Source organism: Triturus cristatus, chromosome 10 (genome assembly GCF_964204655.1).
Source record: "Triturus cristatus chromosome 10, aTriCri1.1, whole genome shotgun sequence".
NCBI classification, from domain to species: Eukaryota; Metazoa; Chordata; class Amphibia; order Caudata; family Salamandridae; genus Triturus; species Triturus cristatus.
In genome coordinates, this window is record NC_140593.1 from 327,009,935 (window position 1) to 327,028,896 (window position 18,962).

The window sequence follows — 18,962 nt, forward strand, 5'->3', positions numbered from 1 at the left end:
GCACCTTTCCCGCCTTTTTTGGAATCTATGTCCCCAAACTGATGTTTATTGGGTTAGTGACTGATAACAAGCGCCGGAGGCAACTGCCAGTTTTATACTTTCTAAATTAAACAATGACAAAGAGTATAACATACTCAAAGTGCTGCTTACTCTGGCTTAGGATGATACATTGATAAATGCTATTTTAACAGAATTTCACCGGAATTTCAGTATTCACAATTTAGAACAAAATAAACAAAAACAATTTAAGAAGAGGAGTTGATCCATCTGAAAACAATTGTAAAAAGAACAACTTAAAAATGATCATGTCATGTAATTTAGCGATATTGCAAGATTTGAAAGCATCTTCAATTTCCGATTCTGATGTTAGTGAATTCGGTTATCAATTCTGACTCCCAAACTTTTGTGAGATGGTTTTACGGCATCATCTTGCGCCTTCGGTCACATTTTTTGGACCAGAATGCGGTGAGACCGTACAGGAGAAGAATCAACTGGTGTGTTGCCTTTTTAGTTTTAAAAAATTGGGAAACCTCCAACTGTCCACAGTGTGAAGACATTCGAGAAAAAATTAAATCTTCACCTCTAGTTTAGTGTCCAGCTTCAGGAGCAGGTGGGTAACTCTGGCATAAATTATGTACGTGCATCCAAAATATTGCATAAAATTTTCAATCAATCAAAAGAACTTTATTTCGGCCGCTCGAGCTATAAAAGTACATAAAATAAAAGACCACAAGTATTTACACAGACTGATCAATATTTGCAACCCTTACATTCATATAGGAGCTGACATCTACACAAGAATTTAAAATTTATAAAAGCAAACTTTGACAGCAAGGAGGTACACATGTTTTCCGAATACAGTCAGGCAAAAAAAAGTCTTCGCCTGAGCAGAAACCTGCCTGCCCTTGCATCTCCAACTCAAAAAGCTGTTGTACTAGTAAGGTTACACAACAAATAGTGTTGAATTCGCCAGAGAGATCCAATAAAACAAGGTCAATGACAGCACAGAATCCAAAGTAATTTGGAGTTCAAAGTAAGTATGTGTGAGTGCTGAATGTCAGGGTATCCCATGTGCTGCAGACTGTTTTCAGATTTGAATAGTAGTGTTGGTACTGCTGACATAAGGTCAGTTAGAAGAGACCGCCATTCATTCGAAATGGAGCCCTGGAAGCCAATAGCAGCCAGCTGCTAGGTCAACATTGAATGCTCTGCTACAGGCGTCTCCAACCGGTCGATCGCGAGCTACCGGTAGCTCGCAGATGCCCTGCCAGTAGCTTGCGGCCTGACTCCCACTTTAGTAGCCTATTGTTGTCATTTTGTTTATTTTTTAGGCCTTTTGCAGTTCCTTCTCTGCCGCGGTGGGAACCAATTGCAATTTGAGCTCATCTAGGGCGGGGTGAAACTGTTGACGTCAGCCAGCGCATGGGCAGTGTTGGCTGCCCACGGAGAACCACTATGCGCGACCAGGGCCGGCTTTAGCACTGGTGGCGCCCTGTGCGACAACGATGGTTGGCGCCCCCAATGACCACCGCTGCCACAGATTTCCTCACTACTACCATTTAACAGTGCCCCTCAAGTCTCCAAAACCATTCTCTCAGATTAATTTAGTTTTATAGTGCCACTCATACCAGTGTGGGGTGTCAGAGCACTTTACATCATACACACATTTAACAGAAACAATCATATATGTGTAAATCAGTGTATAGGAAATGTTACATTAGACAAAGAATTACAAGATGTAGGAGTCACATGTCATCCACACTGGTAGGCAGTATAGTTTAAGAGTCCTAGGTCTGGAAAAGCGCAAATTCAGAATTTAAAACATTACAATAATTGTTAGGGGTTCTCTTTAATAATAATAATTATTTCTACCCTAATGATCCCTTTTTGCAAGATTAGGTTAAGGAAAGACCGGGCAAAAAAACATGTAGGTCTAATATACACCTTGCAGTTTCCATGCAGCTCTTTGATGACAGTTAATACCTCCTTTATTAGGTCTCGCCTAGTGTTGCAGTGCATGCGCTGCACGCTCGGCGAGACTTATAGTTAGAGAGGAGATTGAGAGGAGATTTCAGAAGGGTCTTGAAGCCCCGCCCCTCATTTTCATTGGCTGGCGTCACCGTTTATGCTAAACGGTGCCCTGCCATTGGAAATGAGTTTTTTTTGTTGCCGCCCTTTCCCCTTTTTGTCCAGCCCATCCGGACAGGATCGTCTACTTTGCGGCTGTCGCGAAGCAATTTCTTATCTTTAGGGGGCCATCTGTTTTCACTCAGCCACGTGTTTATTTTTGCATCACGCTTTCACTTAAAGTGAAAGTGAAAGCGCGATGCAAATATAAGCAAGGGGCCAAGGACACTTGAAATTTCTGCTCTATGTGTACTGTCCCTTTGCTTCCACTGACATTAAATATCTCTTTCCTGTCTCTTTCTCTGTATACTTCTGGGTCCTATTTCTTCTTCCTTGTCTGTCTCTCCGGCTCTATCTCTCTGCCTCTATCTCAGTCTCTGTCTCTCCGGCTCTAGCTCTCTAGCGCTGTCTCAGTCTCTGTCTCTCTGGCTCTAGCTCTCTAGTGCTGTCTCAGTCTCTGTCTCTCTTGCTCTGTTCCTCTGGCTCTAGCTCTCTGGCGCTGTCCTAGTCTCTGTCTCTCTGGCTCTGTCTCACAGACTCTGTCTTTCTGGCTCTGTCTCCCGGGCTCCATCAGTGAAGTGTGACCTGCTGCTTGGAGAGGCCAAGCCTGGGCTGACTTCAGCTTGGAATTCTGATGTACCATGGTGAGGAGGTGAGGGGGGGGGCAGTTTGAGGGGTGCATGTGGGGGGGCTGGAAGTCACGCCGATGTAATCTCATTTGAAAGACATAAGCGAGCATGTGTAGGGCCTGGCCGTGCAGCAGTGGGGCGGGGGGTCCCGCCCTTGCCATTCAGGCCCTGACAGCCTCACAAGGGTGGCCTATTAATCCCGGGCCGGGGCCGGTGTCAGGGGCGTCAATCACCCCCTCCCCTTCGGGGGCTCAGCACAGGCCAAGCCTGGAACAAATGCCCCCCGCGGGCCCAGGCGGCCTTACACTCCCCTCTTTGTGCGCACTCCCAGGGGGGGCATTTAACCCGCTCCATGGCAGACCACCCAGGCTGGCAGGGGCAGAGGTCTCGGAGCGCAGTGAGCAGAGACTGCCTGCCCTGGGAAAGCATGGGATGAGAACTGCCCCGCTGCCCCCTCCCCTGGCACCGCCGAGGCATTGGCCAGCCACCTGCAAACAACACAACACAATGCTGGGCTGTATGTGTGGGAGGGGCACGTGAAAGCCGCAGCACTGGGTAAACACACGGAGGGACCCCCAGGGTGGTGGAAATACCAGGGCTCTGCCCCTGGCCATGCCACACTTCAGTGACATGCTGCCTGCAAGAGCCGCGGACGGACAGACACACACACGCACACACATAGACACACAGTACACACACACAGACAGCAAGGAGACACAAACACGAGCACAAAGTACACACAAACAGATACCAAGACACGCATTCAACTACTCAAAGCAGACACGCAAATAGACACTTAACCGTGCACAAAGCTAGACATACAAACATAAATGCACAAATAGGCACACACACAAACTTACACATAGGATACACACGTTCAACTACTGAAATACCGACACACACAAACAAAAAACTACAAAGAGGCACCCACACACAAACAGGCACACAGACAAGCACATAGATAGCCATGTTCAACTACTCAAACGACAGAGTCAGACACGCAAGCAGACAGCCACAAGTGGGCAGATGAGTCCGGCCACTCAAAGACATACAGGTGCACACAAAGTCACAGAGGACAGAAACACACAGACACAGACACCCCAGACAGATGCACACAGGCAAAGATTGCAAGACATCTACACATCTGCACCAATAGGAGAACATGCACACAAACACAGGTAAAGCGGCGCCACAGGAGTTATGCCATGGGGCGGCTGCGACATTTTCTGCACAATTATGGATGCGCTGCATTTGCAGCATAATTCATCATCTGCAGCATAATCTTCAGATTTTAACAAAGAACAAATTCGTTTTTATTTCACACAGTTCAAAAGTTACTAAAACTGCAGCGACACGTGTTGGTGGGTACTGGAAGGCCCCTTGCAAAGGTTGACTTCTCTCCTCTCTGTTGCTTGTTGCTGTGTTTGGGTGTTAAAACGAAGTGCAGTCTATTATTCCCAGACAGTCTTAACAAGTGTAACAAGTATTTGCAATGGAATAGGTCTCGCATTTACGCGAGTTTTAGCTATTGGCATTGAATGACAAAGCCTTTTATTTATGTTTAAAAACCAGAACAAAAATAAAAGGCATTATCATTTACAATGCCAATAGCTCAAACTCGCGAAATTGTGAGACCTATTGCATTGCAAATGCTTGTCTATATTAGGATTTTAACTTATAAACTGCAAGTAACAAAAATATCTCTCTGACAAAAGCAGTAACCCATTGACCTATTATCAATATATGCACTTAGTGATCTGCATGGCACACGTTCTTAGCAGCAGCCATATTAACCCTCTGAGCTACCTTACGAGGAGTCAAACTTTCACTAGACAAAACTCCTTCTCTCTCCAGGAAGAACATTAATCACTGGAGTTATCTTGACATTTTTATGGAAGTCTGAAAATTGCTGGAAGCAAGGAACGTGGCAGCTGATGGTTTACAAGCCATAATATATTTGCAAACAGGGCGCCCCCACCCCAAGTCAGCGCCCGGTGCGGTGGCACGGAACGCACAGCCCTAGGGCCCGCTCTGCGTGCAGGACCATTAACTACTGCACACATTGGAATTTAAATGCCAACTCGTAATGAGGGACCAGCTGTGCTATTGTTTCCTCAGTGCATCTAGCCATGCAGCAGATCCCTGGCCTCTCACTTTACTAGAAGTGTTGATGGCAGGGGAGGGGCAGGCTTTCATTGTCACTTGGAGCCAATTGACCCCTCCAGAACAAGACTTCTATGCGAGTTAACCCTCACCACAGACATCTGGTGTAATGTGCAAGTCAGGAGTTTCAATGGACCACCTCATCAGTCAAATAAATATCATTAAATTCTGTATCAAAAAAACTGCAATTTACAGTCCTCACAAGTGGCCGGCATGTGGTATGACTCGCTATATATCAAGTTAACCCATTTTTTGTATAGTTAACAAAAACCGATACAAACAGAATAAATGTCAAGCAGTTCAGAACAACTATGAACCAATAACCATTTTACGATACCGGTCACTGTTAAAAGATAATGGAGATGTGCAATTTTATTGGAAAAGGCAAATACGAAACGTATATTCGTGACTAAGACAATTACTATTTGTACTAATTTGGTCCAAAAGTGCATTAAAAACGGTATAAATCGCTGGACTAGTGCATATCCGTTGGATTAAAACATTCCTTCAGTGTTAGTAAGCATGATCTAAATTGTAGACGCCTGAGGGATAACTCCCTGTATACAAAAAAGTTATTGCTAGCACAGCTCCCCAAAACATGTGCCTTTTAGTTACATAAAAGCGCCCTCTACACACATAATATCTACTCTTGAAATGCACTATTCTACAGCACTTAATATTGGCACAAGTGTGGAATGAGGCGCTACAAGGAAAAAATAATTATTAAAATTAAAAGACCAGCAACCCCATGTGTGTGAAAACAGGCAGATTATTGTAAACCTGCCTGCTCCGCTCGTATTCAAATGACACAACTACCACGTCACTCATTCAGATATTTCTGTTTTTTTCCCAGTTCCTGTCTTGCTTGAGTAATGACGGTCTGTTTCACAACACAAAAGGGGCTTCCTCTGCTTCGGCCCTGGTATCTTGACTCCAGGGGCAAAAACAATGATGCCATCATTAGTAACCCCCGCCCAAAAACAGAGATGGGATTTTCCCAGGTAACAGCCCCGAGCCCCAATAAATACAAGACCCGGGAGGCCATGAGGAGCACTACCGCCTCAAGAGCCAGGGCCAAGCACCGTGAAAAGAAGAAGAAAGAAGAGTCACGGAGACATGCCTTCTCCACTGAGAAGTAAGTAGCAGTGACTCTGCCAGGATGTGCGAGGAAGTGCCAAGCGGAGGCTGGCGGCCGCCCTCTGCCCGGGACTCCCTCCCTTCGAGGCTGAACTGCTCGGCCGCGCCGCTGCCTTCCTGGAGCCTCGGCTCTGCCCGGCACAGTATCGCCCATTCCTGCTGGACCTCGTGGCTACAGCTGTCGATTTCATCTGGTGCTATGATCTCGGGCTGCAATAACCTGCTGATGAGCCCTGAACAACTGTGCTGCTGAGACACAATTATTTCTGCTGATGAGCCCCCAGCCCTGCTGCTCTAGTGTGCTGCTGAGGCATAATTATTTCTGCTGCTGAGTCCGGCACTGGTTTAACCTGCCGATGAGTCTGGTGCTGGTATAATTTGCTGCCAATGAGCCTTTTACACTAGAATCTACCAATATAACGAGACAGAATCATCATCTGCTGATGAGCCCACCAGGCTCTCCAATTATATGCTGCTAATGAGCCCAGGGCTCCAATAATACGCTGCCAACGAGTCCGATGCCGCCACAGGGTGGCTGGTGAAACCTCAATTTCAATGCTGTGGTGCTGATAGGGCCGGTAAATTGCTGCTGATGAGCATACATAGTGCTTCTATAATCGCCTGCTAGTGAGCTCAGCCAATCACTGCTGTAACTTGCTAATGAGTCCACCTGGTACGATCATAATATGCTGATGGTGAGTCTAGACTTCTAATTATGTACTGGAGATAAAACTGGTCATATTATTATACACTGGCAATGAGCCCGATTCTGCTATAATATGCTGCTGATGAGTCTGCCGCTGCCCTGCCACACTGCTGATGAGCCGGCCCAGTTAGAATACCTTTTAGAATAACTGCCGATGAGCCTGGTGATGTTTTATCCTGTGATCCCATTACTATAGCAAACTGCTTCCGGTGAGTCTAGTGCACTTTTACTTGACCCCAGTGCCTGAAATGGAAAAACAGAAGTGCAGGTCCTCTGTACCAGAGTACTTGCTTGTTTCTGAGAAGTGCCGGTGCTCTCCCTCTCAAAATAAAAAAGTGCCGGTACTCCGTACCGGACAGTACCGGCGGCCCATTTGCAGCACTGATTGACCCCATGTCAACGGGGCCGTGTTGTAGTCAGCCCCTTCGGGGCTTCTTTTCCGACGTTATGTTTTCTCCTGCTGCATTTCCCCAGATCCCTGCGCAGTAGCAGTGTTGTGTGTGTCAACATCTGCCGGGGGGCACAGGGCTGCACCGCAATCTGCGCCTGTCTCTTCCTGGCAGGTGATGCTCTGAGCTAGAATCGCTGCGTCACGTTTTTGTGTGAATCCTGGCTCCTGGCCCGTGCAGTGACTTCATTTACTTGCCCTAGCGCTGAACTTACTGGAATCACCCTGTGTGTCTCTCTCCCGCAGCATCCAGAGCAGGCCCTCTCCATCTCTGCCCTCTTGCCCTGGCTCTCAGCCTGGCGCTGCTGGCCCCCAGCATCTGCGCCTTCTCGGTGCCGGACTCGTCTGGAGAGGAAGAGCTGCCGGACGCAGAGCGGGAGCCGCCCAAGTACGAGTCCCTGGCTCTGCTGATCCAGAGCGAGGCGTCTCAGCTCAAGGAGGAGGTAAGAGGGCAGCAGTGGGAGGGAAGGCATGGTGGGCGCGAGCTGCAAGCTTTGTGGGGGAGGCATGGGGCTCGAGGGTCCCACGTGCAGGTGAACGCAACCAGGGGAGGTGTTGGAGGAGGCGCTAGGATGGAGGGCGATTGGGTGTGGGTGGGTCCAAATTGATAGGGGCTGAAGGGGCGGGTGGTCGATTGTCCTTGGGACAATGCCAGCCCTCACTGCCCCATGTGACGTGCTTGCCAAAGTGCCGTCTTTAGTCCAATCCAAATTCTTTCTTGTGTGTGAGAATATAATAATTACACCAAAGAAACAAAACATAACTAAGTAATAAAATAAAATATGAAAAAAAATCAAAGAATGAGTTTATAAAAAAAAGTTACCTTAACACGTGACCCTAAGCCCTGTCTATGAAACAAAAAAGGCTGTTTTTATAAGCCTGAATGCCGGACTTCTGACTGGGTTAATGCGCAGAAACACCTGTCCTGTTATTAATGATGGTAACTTGCTTTTATATAGAGCCAACACTAGTATCTAAGCACTTGCCAGCAGCTTCAACGAACATATTGCATGTACACGAACCTGAAACTAGTTTAAATTGCGGCCCAATGTTCCATTTTGTTGAAAGCTTTGACTGAACTTCACTTCGCCGAGACGGATGCTTTGTTAGACATCAGATATTCCCGAGCGTCCAGTGCATGTTTTCTAGCTTGCTGTGTGCTTTGGTGCGGCGTTCGGTTGGGGGTCTTTCTAACGTAGACGCACAGCTCAGTATGGTCAACATACGAGGCACGCGCCATCCAATCAGCCCACCCCTCTCTCGGCCTTTATCCCTAGATCCCTTCTTTAAACATGTGGCCCATTTTTCCTCTACAAAACCCTGGTCTTGATTTCCTTCCTTTGCTGAGAACAATGCACAGACGCTTACTTATTCCCACGGTGGATGGTTCAGTCTGATGCAAAAATAGGCTTCTCATATGAGGTGACACAGGAATGTGATGGAGTACTCGGTTGGTCGCATATGACTGAGTTAAAGAGAATCCCCCCCCCCCCATCCCTCACCCCTTCCCTACTCTCACCACAAGATGATGTAACGTGAAAAATAGACTAGACTTTAACTTCCTCTCCTATCTGTTGGACTTCCCTTGCACCAAGTAATGCACACTTTATGTTTTTCATAAGCGCATTTCTTACACCCAGGGGGACTTTGCATAAGTTATACTTAAGGTAAAATTCAATTCCTTCTTTTTCTAATCCTAGCGATGTTTAATGTATGTGAGGCACGCGTTATGCAAGCGTTTCTTTAGGAAACTTGGTTTACATCACAAATGCATGTGAATAGCATACATAGGAGAATGTACTTTGCAACAGAAATAATTTATCAGGAGTTGTGGAAGGTACACTAATCTACACAAATCCCCAAAAAACAGTAGGGTATGTCTGTACAAGTGAATTGGGCACAGCACACTTCGCAGGTCTAATCATGTGTCAGATAGTGATAGACTCATGAATTTAACATAGTGCCTAGACAAGTTTACTACAAGTAAAAGCCCACCAGCTCTTGGCTGTGTTCAGATGAAAAAGGTTGCAATGTTCTTTAATGGAAATATGTTTTTAAAAACGAAAACATACCAGTTTCTTTGGTGGATATTTTGTACAAAGCTGCTTTATAGATTCTTCAAAGCCTTTTAAGAGGGAGGAAGGGTAGGAGTCGGACACTCATTTGGCTGTTTGCTGCCCCCCCCCTTAGCAATTTTGCATCGGCTAGTTCGAATGTGTTTTATTTCATACTTTTTGCGCCACGTAAGATGGTCTCAGAGTGCTAAAGTGGCTATAAAGAAGAGTATTAAAGAGTAACACTCCAGGTGAATACATCAGAGCATAGGTCATAGAGACCGAAGGCAGGAGCCACCAGGAGCCAGTTTCAAAGCTTTGAGAAGTAACCGAATATAACATCATATATTCACTGTTAGATGAAGAGACAACTAGCTTGTTTTAGGTGGTTGATGAGCTTAAAAGCTACTGGGCTGTATCTAGTACAGTTGAGCCGCTACATAGCCACTCACTTGCAACAACCAGGGGGTTAGCCATTCTCCTGGATGAAAAAGTGATTTTAAAGAGAGTTTATGAATTTGAGGGCAGAATTATCAAGCCTCAGATGATGTGATAGGTTATTGATGAAGAGAGTGCCAAGAATGATAAGAACATGTGAATTGTTAGACCACACAGAGATCTATTGAACGGGTCACTGATTCCATAGAGGTGGGAAGAAAAATCCTAGAGAAAGACCATTTAGTGTAAAGCAGCCTGCCCACATCCCTTTAGCACTTGGTGAAGCCAACAGCCACTGACTTGTAGAAGACCGACCACAGTCACAGGCTCACAGTGGATTATGATTGTTAGATTAAATAAACAAGGACGTATTTATTTTTTAATGTCTTTGCAACCAAATACTTCCTTTAATATCGTCTGTTTATATTAATTCCACCTTGAAGTTGGACATAGCAAAGTTTTTAACAAAGAGTATTTTTTCTTACTCTAACACCATCTTCAGACTTTAGGTAAAGGTAATGTGGTGGGGCAGTGGTAGCAGCTTTCTAGTAGGGAGAATTTAAGGTGCTGATTTCCCCAGAAACTCTCAGAGGGCCCAAATAATTTTTGTAGTGTAGGGGTAGCACATGACTTGGACTTGACGGCATGCACTCATTTATAGGTGACACGACTGCATGAATTTACTAACAGCAGATTGTGCAGTGAAGAAGTGCGAATTAACGATAACATTAATAACAATGCCTTCTGTTTCTTCCCCCACAGCTGTGCACTAAGCATTTTGTATGTGATGATAGCATGGAGTCTCTAATGGAAAATAATCTGAACCTTCCAAGGATCAACAAAGAAGATGGCTGCTTCAAGCAGGGGTTCAGAAAGGTAAATCATGGCTTGGCAACACACATCTCTCATTGGCTAACCTCCTCCCAGGACAAGAGAAATTGACTATTATGCTCAGCCTTATTTGCTATCATGTTCACGGGATAAGAGCCCAGGCAATGAATTTGCATTTGTGGATGGCAACTAAAGAGAAACTGATTTAGGGTTGTTCCTGTCGAACAAATAAGCAGCGAGCTGTCGCCATCGCCCACTCCTCCCATTCCATAAGCATGTTCTCAACAGGTTCTAATACGTAAGGGAGGTGGCAGCATTGACATAACTCCCCCCACTCCTCTGCCATTCCGTGCCATATTCAACTTTGGTCAAACCAGTGGACATTGACAAGATGGCCAGGTTCTCAGTTTGGGGTATTTTTTTTCTGCTGTGAACTTCAAGGCCGCTAGCCATTCCAAGGTTCAAAGTGACAGAAGTGAAGCAGGCTATTTTTATGTAATGGTCTAAATTTAAGAGATTTCTTTCTCAAATGAGGTATAGGGATGTCCCCGTCATGCCACTTAATTTCACCAATACACAGTAATTATACACTGTTTTGTCAAACGAGAAAAACAGTTAATATGATCTTTTCCAAAATCAAAAGTTTATGTGCCAAAAATGAACAGACTGTTGAAAACAAGCTTCACTCTTTAATGATTATTTATGATAGGGTCAAACCTTAACAAATTCCAAGCAATTCGTGAAAAAGTCACTTTATTACAAAAACCTATGCACTGTAAAATAGCTCACTTAAAAAGTAAATTACCCAAGTAATCCAACATTCTAATATTTTTGCTGAAGTGATGCAATCTATTCCTATAAAATGGAGTCTTCTCATTTTTATATATTTCTAATTTCTTCTCATTTTAGCCCCGTAGTATTTTTACACATAAATGTACTTTTGGGATTTCATAACTAAGCCCAGCGACCGGAGATTATTTTATCAATTTCGGGTAGGTACACTACCGGTTAAATCCTTCACCCAAAAGTGGCACAACATCTCTGACAGCAAATGCATTTTTTGTACCAAGCAGGATGAGACAGTTCCACATACCCTATTTGTATGTCCTGCGTATAAGTCTCCTCGGGACAAATGGTTAAAACCAACCTGTATTAATATGGGCACCAGGTCACGTGCCATAGCACTATGAATATTGAAGACCAACACCCAAGAGTCTACCGTGATAGCCGTTGCTAAATTCTTAAGCTGGATGTGGAGAATCCGTACTAACCTTACTAAACGCAGGTGACTACGACTAGTAGTAATGCATGGTATGAAGCATAGCCACTGTTTTGGCACTTTAATGTTCATAGCGGGCTCTTCTCTTTTTATCTTGGGTAAAAGCATACCCAAGTTTAGAACAATTTTAGTATTAGGATGAAAGGGAAGTTAAAGTACTGGGAGCGTCCACTAGGCACTCCATCCAGCTTAATGTTTTAATGTTTTATGATTGTTCTTAGTATTTTTTTAAAAAAATGGTTGGTTCTTATTGTCTTTTCCGATCTTGCACTGTAAATATTTTGAGTGATACTAATTATTTGTCAAGAGCTGATGCTGTATCATTATTCATCGTCTAAGAATTACGTTTTTATCCTCTAGTATTTATGACACTGTATACATTATGGGTGTCTTTTGTGATCAGAGCGATCAAAATAAAGACTAAATTGAATTGAATTAATATAAATGTACTTTGGTAATTTTTACCATCAAACATGTTCACACGGTATACAACAGTATTCTAGTCGAATTGCACAGCTTCCAAGTAATTTAATTTGATTGTTGATTCTTTTTAGGAGAAATGCCTGAGGAAGATCACCATCAGCCTCTTGGGGTTCAACAAGTATCTTTCATACATTGTAGAAACATTTGGCAGTGACAAGCAAAAAGTAGAATCCATTAAACACAAAACAAAACATCTGGCAGAAAGTCTGATGCATTTGGTGAGTTGCACTTTCTTCTCAAAACACTTACACATTTTTTTTTTTTTTTTGGAGTGTCCACTTTGTTTATTCCCACCAAATATATATATTCCCACAGTTACAGGTGTCTGTGTGGGAAGCTACCCAACTAGAATCGTCTGTATCGACTCACACTAAAAATAAACTTTCATAGTGTTAGAGAACTGCTCTGGGGGGATGTTTAAGGTTTAGTTGACTATTGTGAGACTTGTTTTGTAAAACCTGTATCACACTATTGTACTGACGCCAATTGCAGACCCGGAAGACAGTAGTGGCCAATCAAAGTAGTTATTTGCACCACTGCCATTGCCCAACTAGGACCCTAGCCAAGTGCTGGGATCATGGTATGTAGCCAACACAAACATAACAATCCCAGATAATAGATCATTTTTATATTCCACAATCTTGTAGATTCAGAACCATACTAGTACAAGAAGACTTGTTAGCTCAAACCTTAACAGAATTGCCTCTATGTTTTTAGGCTCAATAAAACCATCTGTTTTCTTATTGCATCACATAATGGTTGTAATCATGGTGATCTGGCTGTTGCCACACACTCCAATAAAAGCGCTTAGATTTAGAAAAATTAAGTAATTTGCGCTGGATCACTCAATGCCGTTGTGGAGTTCAGTATTGGATCCATGTTTTTGTGCTTCATCCGTCAACGGTTCACACATGAGCTAGCATCTCATTAATGGGAAACATTCTATCAGCCTCAGAAGAATGTAAGGCCGAGTCAACCACACAAGTATTCAAACACGTAAAAAGCAGGGCCCAGAGATCCTGAACCGATAAAACACGTTTTGCTAAACACAATTGGTCAGTATTTAACAGGCAAAAGCATAGGTTGGGCCAGTGGCGGTATGACACAGACTTAGACCGAAGAGCAATCATGAAGTTTATAGAATAAGAGCTTCCACGACAGACTGATACATTTCTGTATCAAATATCCACATTTGGACTGTTAGTAAAGTAAGTAAAAGTGTCTTTTTTTCAATCACTGAATTGAAAGAATACTTTTGACCATGTCCAAATCGTGGTGCATGTTTGGAGTTCAAATTGAGTACAAGTCAACTGCCTATGCACCACATTTTGACGTAGGGTCAGGCCAGGTGGTGCCCTGGGCACTGAGTGGAGCATGCCTCATTCAGAGAAGAATGCTTCCACTTCTTTAAGGCTGCCAAGTTCAGGGTTAGGTATAGCCTGTATTCACTGTGGCCCCCTATTCTTTTTTTTCGCTGAGCACCAACGCTTGTAATTTATTTCATTTCCTAACTTGAATTAAGTTTTTTTTTTTTTAAAGTAAACTATTTTCCTGGAATGGGAGATTTAGGGCCTCTCCAGGTAGATGTACTCACTGAACCATGGAATATGAGAGGGGCCCTGTGCCAAATTTCAATTATGCTGGGGTAATTTGCATCATTTCCAGCTATGCTTTTTACGCGAAAATTTGTGAAATGTTTACCTTATGCCACACAGCGAATTTGGTTGTGTAAAAACATTCTATCCAGGGAGCACCAGAACAGAGCACGCTGCTCTTGTTTGCGGCACTTGTACTTTTTATGCCATATTTTTAGAACCAAGTGTGTTCTTACGTCAATTTTGGCGGCAAAGACGTAATTTGTGCAACAAAACGGCATAAAATTGCAGGTTTGCATTTCACATTTTTCCCAAATCTCACGTATTTAAGCAAAAGGAAATGCTGCGTTCCCTAAGCCTACTGCCTTGCCAGGCCCGCCCCTCCCCCATCTGGCCCTGTAGGCCCAGTGCAAGCTAAAACAGACGTGGCGACAAAACACGCGAGCAGACTCTCACCTCGTCTGCCGCTCCCATTTGTGCATGCCAGGGAACCGTTTGGACAGGTTTGGAATGAGAGAGCAAGTTGCTCCCTACAAATGTGCATGTGATTTTGTAAACCAGCCCCATACCGTTTGAAAAGACATAGCGACACTCCTTCCTCTTCCAAAGACTCACTTAGGTGTATGTTATGTAAACTATTTCATAAATTAACACATTTCCTTTTTTTTGTAACAGATGAAAAAACCTAATGCAGAAGCAGTAACGGCTGTGACGCAGGGGAGCCAGGTGACCGGTCTTCAGCCAAAAGAAGTCTGGACAGAGAGAGTGACAGCTCGCCTCATCCTGAGGGACTTTATCGTACTCATACAGAAAACCGTTAGAGCCGTTCGATTTCTAAATACTTCGGACGTCACAAATGGGAGCACTGTCGTATGAACGTTTTAGTTCAAATATCCTCCTTCGGTCGAAACAGTCTGCTATGTGGCAGAAGGTATTCTGTTCTTCATAAGGAACACAATGTTGGAATGCAACATTCAGTCATCTTTGAAAGATATTTATTTTATTTAATATTTATTTTAATGTATTTTTATACTTGCCTGATAATTTATTGCACTGGAATTTCTATTGGATTCTTTGAAGTTTACAAACATATTTCTGAAGGAAAATGTAGTATTTGTACCACACATGATCTCCAAAAACAATCTGCTATAATATAGCATTTTAAACGTGTGGAAATGTATTATTTATTAATTCTATTTATTAATGTATTTTAGATTTTAAATAAAAATATTTTTGAAATATAAGAGAACTATATGGTATTTAGTATTGCTATCTCTTTTGTTGTTAACATACAATTTACACGAATCGCCAAAAATCTACATCAAACAATGAACAGTTTCTGCAAGATTTTCTGCTCAGCGTTTATAGTGCCAATATCGGCAACAGTTATCACAAAGCACATAAGTACATAAGTACATAAATAAAACACACGACACTGTAATGTAAGTGGAGAAATATTGCTGCAGGTTTATTAGCATAACCAATATGCAAACAAGGTGGGTTATCTTACGGGCGTTCCCAGGGCAGGCCAGGCCTATGCCGCCTGCCCGTCTGATAAGCCTAGAGTCACCATGGCAACGCCAACTGGTGTATACCAAATATTGGGAGGGTCCACCCCTCCCATCCGTGGACCACCAGTCCACATGCTTCACACGCCCCCCGTGATGGGTGGGCGGAGCATACATGGCAGCCCCCGGTTGCTCAGACCCACAACCGCCTTTCGGTTAACGGGGCGCCGTCGTTCTTCCAGGGGACCCGCTAAACATCCCTGGGTATCCTGGCTTAGCACCCCGCGGTGCTGCTGCATGCTGTACCCCTTGGTATGTGCAGACCCTGGATTGCCCTGTAACTCCTCCTGCAACACAAAGTAAAATTGTTAGAAAAAACCTGCCCCCCCCCCCCTTTTGTCCCTCCGGACGCCGGGTAAGCGGAGGGGCGGGCAAGGCGAACGAGAGGACAAGTGGACGAGGAGGGGGCGGAGACAGTATAAGTACCCCTGTCTCCTGCCCGCCCTTTCCGGAAACAGCTATCTGTTGAGGTCTCCCCCGGACTAGCCCAGGGACTCGACCTCCCACCCCTGTGCCTTCCTGTGGCACTAAGGCGGCCGCCCTCCAAGGGGGCGGGCCGCTGCGCAACCCCCCCCCGGGCAGCCTTACATAGTGCCAATATCGGCAACAGTTGTCACAAAGCACATAAGTACATAAGTACATAAATAAAACACACGACACTGTAATGTAAGTGGAGAAATATTGCTGCAGGTTTATTAGCATAACCAATATGCAAACAAGGTGGGTTATCTTACGGGCGATCCCAGGGCAGGCCAGCCCTATGCCGCCTGCCCGTCTGATAAGCCTAGAGTCACCATGGCAACGCCAACTGGTGTATACCAAATATTGGGAGGGTCCACCCCTCCCATCCGTGGACCACCAGTCCACATGCTTCACACGGCCCCCCGTGATGGGTGGGCGGAGCATACATGGCAGCCCCCGGTTGCTCAGACCCACAACCGCCTTTCGGTTAACGGGGCGCCGTCGTTCTTCCAGGGGACCCGCTAAACATCCCTGGGTATCCTGGCTTAGCACCCCGCGGTGCTGCTGCATGCTGTACCCCTTGGTATGTGCAGACCCTGGATCGCCCTGTAACTCCTCCACAGCCTTGGGAGTGGCCACCGTCACTACCAGGGCCCCCCACCAAGGTAGACCTGTTTACTTACAACCTGCTGCAGCCCAAGCTTCATCTAGGTCCAGTAGGAAAAGGTCCATGCCTAAACTAGAGAGGTGCACACCATCTCCCTCCAGGCACCCTGTGGACTTGGCGTGTACAAGACCATGCCTGATGAAGCCAAGACCTCTTTGCTCTGCGCAACTGCGCATGGCTCCCGATAGGCCTTCATACCTACAGCATACTGATACCGGGCTTCTCCCAGGTCCAGCCAAAACAAGTCTACGCCCAACCAAGCCGGCGGCCAGCGGGCACAATCAGGACAGGTTCCCCCATCCTTTCTAACTCCCCCTTCGGATTTAACTGGAATGACCTTAAACCTAAAATAGGCGATGGTCCAAGGTTGCCTTTGCATGGCTAAATAACAATCTCTTTGCCAAGACACTCCTGCCTGGCAGTGCCCATGCGGGAGGAGGTAAGAGTTGACAAGCCTGCCTTACTTCTCCTTCACTCCGTTGGAGTACGCCCATCGTATTCCATCAGTCACCACCAAATGTAAAGCCTTGCCCTCCCAAAATTCTGCTAGTATACCAGGGAAAGACAGATCAGGGTGACCACAGAGGAGAACAACGCCAATTGTTCTCCTGCAGATTTGTAGCCCAAAGTGTTGCCCCGTTGTTTCCCTTAATCGTATGGACCATAAGCCACTTCCACAACCTGCATAGCTGCCAGCCAGTGCTGGAGGGCGGGAGAAGTTACCCGGTACTGATACTCGCATCAAAGGTACCTGTTTCGTCGAACTCAAGGGCGGGCTACTAAGTGAGCAACCAGGCTCCGCCCTAGTATCCAGAGGTCAAACCCAAGCCCCTCCAAGTTCTGCTGCTTCACCTGCCTGTTAACACGAATCCCAGGGCAGGCCACCGGCCTATAACCCATGCATGGCCATGCCTGAGCTAAAATACCTCTGAACAGCATGACAACAGGCTAACCACCAGCATTGCGTTCTGAATGTTTCTGACACGGCCAAGCAACATGCGCATAACTAGAGCAACTGGCACCATGCCATAAAAGTATCAATTCAGCCTTGTATGAAACAAAACGTGCCCTTGTGGCGATCTGAGTAGTGCTCCCTTCAAGCCAGCAGCCCTACCCAGGCAACCCGCACCCTCTTGGCACTGGCACTCCCCCGCCCCAGCTGCCCTAGAGTGCCTGGTCGTGTGTAGCCACAACCTATGTTTCATCACTGACGTTATATCGGGGTATGATGACACATCTAACTCTACTGCTGAGTGCCCGTTGCACCATCGCAAGTATGCCTTTGCCTGCTCAGAGTCTGGCTGCAAAGTTGGATGACATTGACACCCCAGCCCAGAGCGAAAATGGCAGCTTTACAGTATCTGGTGGTATAGACGGTCCCCGTACCCTGATGGAACAGAACGCAATTCCCTTGCTCCTGTTGCGCACGAACCCAAAACCAATTGCTCACCATGGTTCAATACCTTCCTGCTGCTAAACATTCCCTAGCCGAATGTAGACAAATCTAAGTTCTGCAATGGCTCTACTTCGCAGCCTGCACCATTCTGCCAGTGCCGAAAAGACCTTTGTCATGCTGCCTGGCCTAACCAATCTTGCCCTGTTCTAGAAGCGCCCGCTTCAGCCGTAGAGCAAAAAATTCGCCAGTAACCCCAACTGGCCCTGATGCGAGACAAACCGAGCCAAGGCACAACAGTGAGTGTACTAACTAATAGCAGGTCTAACAGCGTCAACAGGCATCCTCAGCTTACAATCGGTGTGATGGAGTAAGGGTATCCATTGAGCATCAAGATGACAGCTTCCCATCTGCCCGACCGTGGTGGGAACCACTCCTGATATTCTAGTACACATGGTCCCTGTTCACCTGTCACTGCCTGATGTACGTGACCTAGGTACATGGTCCCCTTGCATGGCAGCATGCCATTGAGACCAACATTCCTTCCCTGATAAGTGCCACTATCTGCCTACGCTACAATCTTGCCTGGCGTTCTATCATGCCCAGATATACCACGCGATGATTGCTCTCCTCCGTCACTTGACCCGACCACACCTAGAAGAACAAACACAGCGAGAGGAAGCAGCCTGTGACCTGCCCCAAAAACCACCATCCCGCATCAAACCGACCCGATGGAAAGACAACCAGCGCCTAAAGCTCTACACCCGCGGATGACCCAGGAAATAACCAATCGTTTAACAATCGAGTAAATAACAACGGACATCCTTTCAGCATCTGAAGGCCTAGCCCTTCAGAAGAACCTGGGACCCCAGTGCCAGGCATCAGAGCAGGCCACGGCACCAGTGGTGTGACTGATCTTAGCCCACTTCCGTGTGAGCCAAGGCCCGCGAAGCATCCTTTTTTTTTTTTTTTTTTTTTTATG

At 45.6% G+C, this 18,962-nt stretch overlaps 1 protein-coding gene across 1 annotated transcript; it reads left to right on the forward strand.

The window, feature by feature from the left end:
* The first annotated feature begins 5,972 nt into the window (after window positions 1–5,972).
* IL6 (interleukin 6) lies at window positions 5,973–14,961 on the forward strand. Its single transcript, XM_085630082.1, has 5 exons — window positions 5,973–6,054; window positions 7,457–7,653; window positions 10,465–10,578; window positions 12,367–12,513; window positions 14,566–14,961. The coding sequence occupies exons 1-5, from the start codon at window positions 6,036–6,038 to the stop codon at window positions 14,764–14,766; spliced, it is 678 nt and encodes a 225-aa protein (XP_085486208.1). The 5' UTR covers window positions 5,973–6,035; the 3' UTR covers window positions 14,767–14,961.
* The last annotated feature ends 4,001 nt before the right edge of the window (window positions 14,962–18,962 follow it).

Excerpts from the sequence above, each read along its gene's own strand:
- IL6 (XM_085630082.1), top strand. Across the intron at positions 10,579-12,366 it reads TCAAGCAGGGGTTCAGAAAG|GAGAAATGCCTGAGGAAGAT; the intron begins GTAAATCATGGC and ends GATTCTTTTTAG. Across the intron at positions 12,514-14,565 it reads CAGAAAGTCTGATGCATTTG|ATGAAAAAACCTAATGCAGA; the intron begins GTGAGTTGCACT and ends TTTTTGTAACAG.